General features: G+C 30.9%; 1 protein-coding gene across 2 annotated transcripts; it reads left to right on the plus strand.

Annotated features, from left to right (window-relative positions):
* Window positions 1–217: 217 nt before the first annotated feature.
* LOC148619568 (uncharacterized) lies at window positions 218–12,508 on the plus strand. Of its 2 annotated transcripts, none has more exons than XM_088579634.1 (7): window positions 218–476; window positions 3,021–3,708; window positions 5,315–5,503; window positions 8,316–8,420; window positions 9,676–9,843; window positions 10,758–10,883; window positions 11,284–12,508. In XM_088579634.1, exons 2-7 carry the CDS (start codon window positions 3,034–3,036, stop codon window positions 11,566–11,568), a joined length of 1,548 nt encoding a protein of 515 aa, XP_088435760.1. In that variant the 5' UTR covers window positions 218–476; window positions 3,021–3,033; the 3' UTR covers window positions 11,569–12,508. The 2 variants fall into 2 exon arrangements, with proteins under 2 accessions (XP_088435760.1, XP_088435759.1); XM_088579633.1 differs by having other exon boundaries at window positions 337–476; window positions 9,676–9,852; window positions 11,284–11,716.
* The last annotated feature ends 1,184 nt before the right edge of the window (window positions 12,509–13,692 follow it).

Below are 13,692 nucleotides of genomic sequence, written 5' to 3' on the forward strand. Positions count from 1 at the left end.
ATTAATGATGTTATTTCGTGCTTCACTTACAAGTTTTACCTTTTAAAACTATGATACCAAGCAGCTCTCATTGAAATAATCAATGTTATTTGAAGTATATTAGTTTTTTAAAATGCAATTTTTGTACTCAAAATCTCACACTTTTGCTTGTGTTGTTGAAACAATTATCATATGGTGTCGGGAAAAACACATGGGTTTTAGATCTGCCATTAAAAGTGGAAACTTTGGATTCCCTGGGTTTTCGAGTTTTGGAATTTCCTGGAATTTTTAAAGAGATCGAAAGGAATGGATGTCAGCAATTTTCAGCACATTAAGACATTGTGATTTTGTTTTATCAGATTACCGTATAAAACTAAAGTGACAATGGATACCAGTTTTGATATGTAGATTGTAAAATGTGATAGTTACACATGCAACAAGTGGCATATAATGGTCATTCATTTATAAACATCTGACTTTTGAGTTATTGATTCTTAGTAAGTCGGATAGTATGGTAGATTACATTGATTGTCATTTATAGTACTAGTCCCTGTACATCCTTTAAGCTGTATATCAAATGTTTACTGTATCATACAAGACTTTATAGATTAATAAGAAATTTGGTTACATTGTGGTGAATACATAGAATAACCTGAGATTTTATCTAATCTTTAAAACAATAGATATGGGCAGTTTTCTTTCACTGTCAAAGACATCAGATTTGTGCCTTTGATTTCTTTGTTACATGTATGTCAAGTTTTACACTAAAATTATTTAATTCATTTAGAAGATTGCTTGTTGTCAAAATTAAGTTTCTTGGGATTTTTTTTAAAATTATGTTTTAAGCCTGATTTACATTTAATTCTTGAAAGGGGAAAAGTGCAAAATTCAGGCAAAAATGATAAAATTATGGTGTCAAACACCTCATTATAAGTTTTCTTGATATGAACCCCCTTTTATATTTTTTTTTATCAGGCCCTGTGTAGGATGTGTTGTCCTTTTCATTCAAATTTTATTGTTTTTTTTTGGTTTGTTTGTTAGTTTTTTTTTATTGAACATTTTGGCTACTCAAACATCAAAGATGGCTGAAAAGAGAGAAATTGAAATAGATGAAATGATGAATTTTGTAAATCGCTTTACCCTACAATTGTCTCAACAGGATTAAAGGTATTCAATGATACAATGTTGGAGTTATTTTCTTTTTTTTTCTGTAAATTGACAATTTTGTAGTTTTTGACATACTATGTACAACTTATGAAAATAACAAAATGAAAGGAACTACATTGTACTTGTATAACTGTGAAAAATTACACTGTAGTAGGGCTACTATAATTAAAAAGAATTATAGTGATTGATCATTTTTCTTCAAAACTGATTTAGATTTTCACATTTGTTGGCTCGTACAATGTATCTTTCACATTATTTCTCAAAGGACTTGATAGAATTGATTCAAAAGGTTACTACTATTAATTTTTGGACAGGTTAACAGATCAATAAATTCAAATTCAAATTATTTTATTGATGTAAAATCCAACAAACGATTGTCATCAGAACAATCCAAATGTTACACAACATATGATAAACAGGTTTATATTATAAATGTGTATTATTTAATCGTATAGTTCTTATACATGTTAACCAGGCTGTGGATGATGCTGTTATAAAAACTTATATAATAAGCTTACTCAGAAATGATTGTAGACATTTCAAATATACCTTTAACATAAATCTCCATTAAAATCATTACTTGAGAGGATAAAACTAAACTAATTTTGAATGGAAACTAGGGACTATATCAGTTATTTCCATATAAACTTTAGCATGGACTATTTCTGGTTTACTCAACACTGACTTATTGATAGTATTGTAAGAGTTATCTCCCTGAGAAATTGAGATTTTTTTTTTTTTGAAAGTTAGAGCTACTTGTATGATGTAGAAAAAAATTATAGATAATTTATTATTTTATTGTACAGTATATGTGTAATACTCGGAAGTGTGATGGTCATGCTGTTCTGCGACGGTCAGCACTGTAGTACGCTGTGTGTAAAAAGCTAATACATGGAAGTGCATTCGTTTATATTGAGCAAAGATGTGGAAGTGCGTCGGTATCCCATTCAACGTTGCCACAAAATTGTACATGCATAAGTGCTTGTAAATGGAAGATATTACTTGATTCTACTTCCTTTCTGCATCACTAGCCTTTATACAATCATATTTACCAAAAGATACGTCAGAATGCAAAATCAAAATATGGGATCCTGGATTGATTATCCAGTTAAGTAAATTTTAAGTAAATTTTGGCGGGACATTTACTTGAAATTGTAGATTTTTTCGGTAACTGTTTTAGTATTCCTTAGTGATAGTATACTAAAATGTAGAAGTAAACTTAATATTAATTTTGCTTTTATGATTACCTAAATAATTGACATTGAAAGGAATGAAAGTAAAGTTCTTTCTAGTTGCATGTAGACAAGTATCCTACATGTACCTGTAGAATCTTTTTGTTAATTTATTGAGGTATTTTAAGGTTTTCATATATTTAAGATATTAACGGAAAAACTTGAGAGTTAAAAAATTTCTGCAAAGAACAAAAAGAAATTTCAAAATGCACCTCCATATAATGGCCAATGTATTTCCACATTGTTATAGGCAGTCAACAATAATTACTAACCATCACAGTTCAGTGTGATCACAAATGCACTTCATTGTATTACCATTGCACTTTTGCGCAATCATCGCACCTCCGCGTCCCATTGCGGTTCCGAGTCTTACATATGTAAATCAGATAGCTTTAACTTGGAGACAAAATACATGGAATAGTAGACTTAATTTGACCAATATTTCACATGTAGGGCTATTTTATGATTTTAAAAATTTTGTTTTATGACTTGTGGTCACAATATTGAAAAAAATACATAAAAATAACATTTATTTACTAACAATTGTACTGAATGGAAATATTGCCTTTCAATGGATAACTGAAGAAAAATATTAAAAAAAAATACAGTAGATAACATCGAATAGTGTTTTCTATATTACAGATAAAACATCAAAATGTCATCCCTTGAAGACGAAGAACAAACAATTCATGTGTCTAAAAGACAGCTATCTGAACTTGAAACAAGGGCAAATGCTGCAACAGATTTTATTCAGCACTTCCAAAATATTGATAAAGAACTTAAAAAGGAAAAAGCGAAAGTTAAAAAATTTACAAAGATGCTTATTGATGGTCATAAAGTAATCGAGCGACTGACGTCTGTGAGATGTGCAAGTGCAGGGGATCTGTCTTCAGTAGATTCTAAATCTCTCATGCAGTCTTTAGTGGCACCATCGATAGAAATTGATGGTAGTTCAGGTTCATCAATCTGTTTTCCATTTGGTGATGAAACTCCGTCACCTGAGCCTTTTCCTTGTTCAGATAAAAAACTTACACCTATTTCACCAAAGACCATTGGTGGTGGTTATGGTAGCAGAGCTACTGTTACTGTCTCACGTTCAGACTCCAACAGTTCCACAAGTTTAGGGAATGTTTCACTCCCCTACAAGAGGAGTGCATCAATCAACATTAGTATAGGGAATGGCAAATCAAACAATGTATTTTCTGATGTAGTTGATGAAAAAGGAGTATCAGAATCTGTTTTCCTGAACCTTGTCAGAGAACTTAAAAGAACAAAGTACTGTCTAAATCAGCTGATGTTGGAGAAAGGACTTACTTTGGAAGAATTTATGGTAACATACATTTATATATACATTTAAAATTTTGAAATGTTAAGGAGTATGATAGCAGCTCATATTGATAAAATTTGTTCTCCATACATGGAAAGGGAATTATGTTGTGCACATTTCCAGCAGAAAATTTTTTTTTTATCTTGTCTGTCAGGTTGTCTGCTCATCTTTTCAACTTAAATGTTTATTTTTGTGCTTTATTTTGGTCAAATTAACTTTGTATGTAAATTTGTTTTTTAAATTTAGATTCTTGAGGTCTACCACAGCAAAAAAAAGGGGACATTGATTTTTGTTTGAGAACTTAATTTGATATTCATTTTTTACTTATGTACTGAAAGATATCATGTCTGTTTGGGAAAGGCAAGAAATACAAATACATGTATTGTTGGAGTTTAATTGAAAATTATTGGTACTGTTATTAAACTGTTATTTAGCAATTTGATTAAAATAAAACCTTCTATGTTACTCACCTAATGTCTGTTCCAGTGTTCTCCCCATAAATTTTAAATAGCACAGTGCTTACTGACAAAATATAGCTCTTATGGCCTTCTTCCAAAATTATAGCACACTGCCCATAGTGCATTTTAACTAAATTTAATTACTGATAATCATAGCACTGCAAAATACAGAACTACAATGGCTTGGGGAGAACACTGTGTTCTAGGATGTAATTAAAAGCAATCGTCATTTAAATTGTATAACCATGTAAGATCTGTCATGAAGTTACTTTTGAATTATTTCCCCTGATAAATGTTCTTTACTTTATATTGTCATTCCATATATTCCATAGGCCCTATTTTGCTATTGCAAAATGTTTGGTAAATTAAGCGTCTGAAACCAAGAATTTACTTTTTAGCATATTGGAATTTATTCAGAATTTACACAAAGTATTTGTGGTCATAATATGGCATTATACTGTTGTCAGTGTCACTATCAGCACCAAGGTATCGTACTACAAAAGGAAGTCTGGGATGGATTTTTGGGGGTTGTGACATGAACTTGAAGGGCCAAAATGCAACTTTACATGATTTCCTTACAGCAATTTGAAAAAAGTGAATTTATCTGTTAAGAAAATGACTTATAAGGTGTCATACCACATAAGGAAGACACACAAGAACTAAAAGGGGCCAGAAACAATTATTTTCAATATTTCTAGAATATAACTTGTATCTCGTGATAATTTATTGCTAAGTACCATTTTCCATTTTCCAAATGGAAGTCTGGGATATATTTCAGGGGTTATGACTTGAACCATTGAGGAATTAGGGACAAAATAAAGAGCCACTTTGATTCTAGTCAAATTGTTATCATGTGTCAAAAATTTAATCACAGTTAAAAATTAAGAGCTGTCTCAAGCTTGAATGGTATGTCCATGTTAGGGTTCATCTGACATCTGTGGTTGTATCCAGCTGTTCCATTTGAAACATATATATATTCCATTTTACTCAACCTAAACACCAATTCTTACCTCTTCATCAAATTATTTAATTTTTTTCAGGTTTAAAAAATTATTGAAATTATCATAATTTACAAGAGTATCAGTGCCAATGTAAACATTACCTTCTTAAGCATATGTAAATGGAAACATTTTTTTTCTCCATATTTTCAGAAAGGAAAAGTTGATAAGGCAACTCTTGAAGATATGGCAGCTAATATTGAAGACCTGAAGAAAGAAAATGAAAATTACCAAAACAAGATATCAGAACTAAATAATTCTCTCAGCTTCTACAAAAAATTAGTGAAAGAAGAAAGAGAGGGTTTGACTTTTCAGTCAGATTCAAAGAGTATTGGTACTAAGGTAGGTTAGTTTCTCCTATCTAGTACAAGTTGTAGATACAGTTTCTCCTATCTAGTCCAGTAAAAGTTGTAGATACAGTTTCTCTTATCTAGTACAAGTTGCAGATACAGTTTCTCCTATCTAGTCCAGTAAAAGTTGTAGATACAGTTTCTCCTATCTAGTACAAGTTGTAGATACAGTTTCTCCTATCTAGTACAAGTTGTAGATACAGTTTCTCCTATCTAGTCCAGTAAAAGTTGTAGATACAGTTTCTCTTATCTAGTACAAGTTGCAGATACAGTTTCTCCTATCTAGTCCAGTACAAGTTGTAGATACAGTTTCTCCTATCTAGTACAAGTTGTAGATACAGTTTCTCCTATCTAGTACAAGTTGTAGATACAGTTTCTCCTATCTAGTCCAGTAAAAGTTGTAGATACAGTTTCTCTTATCTAGTACAAGTTGTAGATATAGTTTCTCTTATCTAGTACAAGTTGCAGATACAGTTTCTCCTATCTAGTCCAGTAAAAGTTGTAGATACAGTTTCTCCTATCTAGTACAAGTTGTAGATACAGTTTCTCCTATCTAGTCCAGTAAAAGTTGTAGATACAGTTTCTCTTATCTAGTACAAGTTGTAGATATAGTTTCTCTTATCTAGTACAAGTTGTAGATACAGTTTCTCCTATCTAGTCCAGTAAAAGTTGTAGATACAGTTTCTCTTATCTAGTACAGTACAAGTTGTAGATACAGTTTCTCCTGTCTAGTACAAGTTGTAGATATAGTTTCTTCTATCTAGTACAGTACAAGTTGTAGATACAGTTTCTCCTATCTAGTACAGTACAAGTTGTAGATACAGTTTCTCCTATCTAGTACAAGTTATAGGTACAGTTTCTCTTATCTAGTACAAGTTGTAGATACAGTTTCTCCTATCTAGTACAGTACAAGTTGTAGAGACAGTTTATCTTATCTAGTACAAGTTGTAGATATAGTTTCTCCTATCTAATACAAGTTGTAGATACAGTTTCTCCTATCTAGTACAAGTTGTAGATACAGTTTCTCCTATCTAGTCCAGTAAAAGTTGTAGATACAGTTTCTCTTATCTAGTACAAGTTTTAGATATAGTTTCTCTTATCTAGTACAAGTTGCAGATACAGTTTCTCCTATCTAGTCCAGTAAAAGTTGTAGATACAGTTTCTCCTATCTAGTACAAGTTGTAGATACAGTTTCTCCTATCTAGTCCAGTAAAAGTTGTAGATACAGTTTCTCTTATCTAGTACAAGTTGTAGATATAGTTTCTCTTATCTAGTACAAGTTGTAGATACAGTTTCTCCTATCTAGTCCAGTAAAAGTTGTAGATACAGTTTCTCTTATCTAGTACAGTACAAGTTGTAGATACAGTTTCTCCTGTCTAGTACAAGTTGTAGATATAGTTTCTCCTATCTAGTACAGTACAAGTTGTAGATACAGTTTCTCCTATCTAGTACAAGTTATAGGTACAGTTTCTCTTATCTAGTACAAGTTGTAGATACAGTTTCTCCTATCTAGTACAGTACAAGTTGTAGATACAGTTTCTCCTATCTAGTACAGTACAAGTTGTAGAGACAGTTTATCTTATCTAGTACAAGTTGTAGATATAGTTTCTCCTATCTAATACAAGTTGTAGATACAGTTTCTCCTATCTAGTACAGTACAAGTTGTAGATACAGTTTCTCCTATCTAGTACAAGTTGTAGATACAGTTTCTCCTATCTAGTACAGTACAAGTTGTAGATACAGTTTCTCCTATCTAGTACAGAACAAGTTATAGATGGAGATTCTTCATTTTGTAAAATTAGGTCCTGTATTTGTTTTTAGTTTGCAGTCTTTATAAAAATCAGGATGTGATTTATGCATGTCATAAACCCACCAAAGTCAGTTTTATTTCTTGTTCAGAAACAGTTACTAATCACATAACTTATCTTGGTTTTTCATTTGGTAGTTGCACTTTTGAGATAAAAATTATATACATGTAGATTGTACATGTAATTGGCATTTTGAAAGAGTTGTCATTCTTGATTTTGTAAGATTTGGTTGATTTTTGTTTGAGAAAAATGTCAGATTTTCCCAAAAGTACAGTTCTAAATACAGAAATGAATATGTTACATGTATGTAGAAATATAGCATATGTAGACTGAAAAGGCATCGTTTGTTAATTGGATTTTTATACATCATGAATCACTTTACCATTAGTAGTGTCTGAATTTTATGTGAGGAATGGTACTTAAATATTGAATACAAAACTATAGGACTAGGGTGTATTTGTCCATGTTAAATTGTTCTAATGTACTGGTACATACACAGGAAGCCTGCATAGTGCAGTGTAATAGATATGATATACCTTTGCTGTGACAGCGATTTAAACTTTAATAATGAACCATTTTCTATAATTTTCAGAATTTCAATGGGCCATTCCTTCACATAAATAATCACTATATCCATCCTTGTTATATTAGTAAATATTTCTTATTTTATGCAACATTATTAGTTTGAATGTGATGTACAACAAATGACCCCCATCTAATTCCAATCAGTATCTGTGATAGAGAGATTATGAATTGACCTTTTAATTAAGCTTCTCCATCAGTATAAACAAGTATTATCTTTAAAATAGATAGCCAACACAGTAAAATTTTGTTCTTTTTACTTACAAATTTCTACATTTCATTCAAGAAAATAACACATGACACAAAATTTCAATTTTTATATATTACTAAATTTATTTAATCTTTTTAATGCCAGTAATTTCATTGTTCTATGTTTGTTCTCACTATAGTTTTAATTATTTTTTTATTTCATAGAGTAAGTCACTAGATGCTCTGAAATCTGAAGAAGAATTAGATGTACTAAAGATTCAAAATTCTCAACTTAAGAACCAACTGATGACTATGGAAGAAGAAAAGAATGTAAGGGATTATGATCTGTAATCTCTGTAGCTTAGAAGTACTTTAATATTAAACAGGTGAAACATTTAATGTTTCCAAAGGAACATAAGTATATACCCCAAGTTAGCTTCAGAGCTGCATAGTCCAATGTTTCACTTCATTCCTTTTGGCGTCATGACTCTGCAGGAGTGGAAATTGATAAGCCGGAAACCCCTTTTCAACCATCTTGCAGAACATTAGTATATAGGAAAGAAGATTTTCATTTTACCATTTTTGGACCTCTTTACCATTTATACCATTTAGATTTCTTTTGGATCTTACAAAATCATAAATGCACAATTTTTGCATAGGTATAAGCTTATCTGATTGATTTCCATGTTTATTAAGTTTTTTGCTGTCTTCATTTGTATGCTATGTCAGTTACACATTGTTTTAAATGGAAGATGATACATGTATTTTGTTAACAAAATTCACAATACACTTGGTTGGAAATTGTTGACAAGGGGTTTGGTCTAGTGATTTCCAGTATTTTCTTTATGATCAATCAAAACTTTGTAGCATAATGTGAGGAGGCATTCCTTGCATCTATTTATCTATTTATTTCCTTAAGATTTAGTGTTTATTTTTTAAATGTATTGTTTTGATGGTAGTACTTCTTATAGAAGTGTAATGATTCAACGATTAACGGTCAGTAGCGATTGTTGGTCAGAACAATGCCTGTATTGTATTGTCTGTCCTGAATTACAATGCTACTTATTTTCTTAGCCTATCTCCAAATGGTTTCTGTTTTACTTGTGTTGAATAGCTTAAAGTCATTGACATGCAAAAAAAAAGAGGGGTAATGCAAATTGTAAATACCTTTACACAATCAAAACCAGTCTAAGAGTACTTTTGGCTTCCTGCATAATGGCTAAATATTGACTGTCTGCTGCAAGGCAATTCTTGCCAATATTGTTTGAAACCATTGGAAGTACATGTACAGAGTATTGAAATTTCATGTTTTATACAGAATGACAGCAGTTTTGAAGATGATACAGGAAATGTCACAGTGAGACTGATAGGGCAAGATATGATCTTTTGTGGAGACATTTAAAACTGGCTTATCGTTGGTGTCATGGTTATTTCCATGCAACATTGTCATATTTTTTAGTATCACAGTAGTAGCCTGAGATAGAAAATATCAGGCAGTAAGAACAAGAAAAAATCGAATAGTTGCTAATAAACCCAAGGAGCAGGTTAACAACTACAATTTATTTAAATATATTATATTTTATAGATGATACTCGACAACTATGCTAAATGTATACAGGCCATCAATGAGCTGGAACATAATTTAAATGAGGACCAATTGAAGAAACAAAGTGATCTTTTAAAGAGGGAGGTAGAAAAGCTACAAAGGGAGATAAAAAATCTACAGAATGACAATGAAAAGTTGGTGTCATCTGTAAGTCATGTAAGAATGCTTTCTTTATTACTAATTTTATTCAGTTTATTTCTCCGTAATAACTACTTTGTAGTTCATCTTTCCTTTACTGAATTACTTGATCTCATACTTGTCTTAACTCCTACTTTTTATATGCCCATCTTGGGATGTATGAAAGTATATCATTGAACATATGTCTGTCAATCTGTCCTTTTGTTTGCCATTCAAATTTCTCACAACTAAACAAAAATGCTTCCACCAATTTCCATGAAAGTTTGAAAATTGTTTATTTTGTTGATCTGAGCACCCTTTTGATTTTCATAAATTTCCAATTTTAATTTTTTAATTGGCATGTCATGAACTGATGGCAAAGTTCCTTATTTTATAAAAACTTTGATATAGATATTTTATATACTTTTAGCATTAATAGTTTATTGGTCAAGGTCATCCATACAAATTCATATAAAACACTTGTGCACATGTATATATTAAAAAAGTCCTGATAAATTAAAATGAAACCAATTAAAAATTTAAAGGTGGTGCAAGCCAATTATATTTTAATTTCTTGCTATTAAGTTTAGTCTTTGCCAGTGGGACTTAAGAAATAGGGATTTGAGTCAGAAAACTGAAACAGTTCATATTCATTATCTTTATTTTAATTATTTAAATGCATTAAAACTCGTTGAAGATTTTGACATAAAAAACATCAAAAGGAAATTTAGGAATGGAAGTTGAACAGATGTTGATTCAATTGATTTTATTACCTCCCAATCACCTGAGAGTGAGAATCTTTTTCCTACAATTAAACTTTGCAATTTGTTGCAATTATATCAGATGTGATCAGGTTGAAATATGGAACTTTTTACTAACCCCCCCCCCCCCCCCACACACACTATGATTAATAGAATGAAAATGCAAAAAATGGATATTTGCAGCATGCCCAGTTTAGAGAGAAATGGAAAGAAGAGCATGCTAAATTAGTGAAAGCAGAGGCTGAACTGAAGGAAGATAAGACCAAACAACAGAGAATGGAGGCAGAGATTAATCTATTGAAAGCTAAGGTATTTCTTAGATACACAATCTGCATGCATTTATCGTAAATATCAATTATTAATTGTTAGTTCAGATGTTGTAAATCTGCATCCATTGATTATTCATTATATTCAGTTTTTAATTCAATTTATAAGTTTATGGTGTATATTAAATTCATTAAATACAATCTGTTATTTCAGTGTTAATGGTATGGTCTTGAATATTGTTTGTGTTGACGATTTCATGGGATACAATTAAGTCAGAGTTGGTCCATAGTATACCATTTTATTGCTAAAAACACATCATTTAAACCTTAGAATTTGCATTCACATTCAAATGATTTTTTTATTTTCTTTTATGAATTATGTCCTTTTAGGTTATCTGTAAACAATTGGCATATCCCCATTTGAATATTTTACATTTATTTAGGTGAAACACCTTTACAAGCAGATTGATCCAGAGAAATCAAAGTCCCAGAAACCAGACAAAATCCAAGCCCCTGTCAAACCAACCAAGAAACAGTCATTACCTGTGGAATCCACATCAACTTTTGTTGGATCTGAACACCTAGCCCACACATCACTGACAGGGGTTAAGGCAAAGAGTGTAGATCATGTCAAGAACATTATGTCATCCTATGAATGTGAACGATGTCAAGCACAGTTTGAGGATGAAATGGAACATTTACGCCATATAAACAAATGTTTAGATTAATTTGTTACTCATGTGATTGAAATATAATGTGTTTAAAGGAGATAGTAGCTGTTCTAGGCAGATTTTGATCATTGTAAATATGAATGAAAGATGTAGTTTTTAACTTTGAGGAAAGTTTTTCAGGGCACATTTTATAGAGTTTAAAACTTTGAACAGTCTTTTATTATAATGTAGGAGTTTAGTCTTACATGTTTCTTATTAATGACTCCCTGGGTATTATGTGCAATGCTAAAAGTATGATCTGCTTAAATATAGTAGAGTGGAACTCATTCCTATTGTTAAAGAGCACCTATTTAACAGGAGTATGCTTGAACTGATAAAGTGTGTAAGCCATTAAACTCTTTGTCAACCTTTTGTTGACCTGACCTGGTTTTAATAAGAATAGAATTCTCGAATAGAAGTTGGTGGTATACATGACTAATTTACATTTTTGGATTTGAGTGATTTTTTTAAACCATTTTATTGCAAATTTGAGTTAAAAAAGAGAGTCTGTTGGCACTTCATTGTGGAGGCAATGAAAATTAGTGTTGATGGAAAGTTCCCAAATGTCATGAGCTGGGTGTGCACAGATTTTTTAGGTGTATGTTTCAGTTGTGGGTGAATAGAGCCAAGTTCATGAGTGATAATTTTCAAGAAAAAAAATTTCTGTATTAAAGGAAGTTTGGGTATGGGTGAAGAATGTGGAAATCTGATGCATTGTTACCTTGTCATATTATCTACACAATGTATACTTACACTGTACATTGTAATTCGTTTGTTTCTTTGACTTCATAGTCTTGTATTACCATTTTATTTTTATTTTTGAGTAGCCCTTTACTAAAGCACCTTTCTGAATGGCCTTATAAAATTTTAGAGGGAAATTGTCTGTATTGTACTGTGAATTAAGAATTTCTTATCAAGGGAAAAAAAAATACTCTTAATTAAAATGCTGATAAAATCAGATGAAATTTTTGATTCATTTTTTTTACCTGTTTTGTATTAGTTAATGTTCTTATGAAGAAGTTTCATAATTTTCAGTACAGTATATATATATTTGAGACTGTTGCACAACTATGCAAAGTTAACCATGGACTTCATATGCATATAATCTGAAAGAGATTCTTTTCTTAGAAGTTGGAACTGTTGATTGAAGTACCTATCCATATAAAATTCAGACACAGCCAATAGTGGAGTTGATTCATGGTGCAAAAACAAACAAACCCACCAAACAGGTCAACATAAGTCATTTTTTTACATCACTATAGTCCCTTCTATAAACTGATCTGTATTTTATATTGCCTTGTCTCCCACTTAAACTAACCAAATCAAGAACAACTCTTGCAAAATGCCAGTCTGTATATATATATAAAACTAAGACTGTTCATAAATAAGAATTTTGTGGGTTTTTTTACATGTATGAATCACCTCCTGTCTGATTTTTATAAAGAATGCTACTTAGCAGTGTTTTTTTTACACTAAGTATTGTAAACTCTTTTGAAAACATTAGGAAACGGGTGATAAATCAATATTTGACAAACTAGTAAAAGAAGGGATGTGTGCATAATAAGTCTACAGTTAAAATGGATAGGTTGTGATTTCTGGGAACACATGGAATAGATCAATAGACAAAAGTTACTTTCCTAATGCAGGATATAAAGGCAGCAAGTGTCTGTTTTGTTGTTGTAATTTATGGCTGAAAGCCGAATTTAAGACTTCAATGAGTGAGTCAGTATGATGTAATTGTAATGTTGATAGCTTCAAGTTTGTATTTTTGTTACTTTTAACTCATTATCTTATTAACTTAGATGTTTTAGTTTGCAATATGAACAATTCCTGAGTAAAAATTTTAAGTCTTAACTTACAGTTTTCCTGATGTTAAAGAGATTTCTTTTTTATTCAGAGTGGAAATAAGGATTTTTTAGTTTTGAAGTGAACCAGGATGTACTGGTATTCAGTTTAAAATTTTTACCCCTTGTAAATACCATTTCTATACCAATGACATTATATCTTTAGTAGCAAAAACTTTATACAGAAAAAATGGCTTCTTTTATTGAAGGATAATGTTATTTGAGTTTTTTTAAAAAATATACTTATATACTAATACATACAGTAAATTCAAATGTTTTGTTGATCATATTAAATGTT

Source organism: Perna viridis, chromosome 4, assembly GCF_037379345.1.
Source record: "Perna viridis isolate PV_CMFRI_1.1 ecotype Kerala chromosome 4, ASM3737934v1, whole genome shotgun sequence".
NCBI classification, from domain to species: domain Eukaryota; kingdom Metazoa; phylum Mollusca; class Bivalvia; order Mytilida; family Mytilidae; genus Perna; species Perna viridis.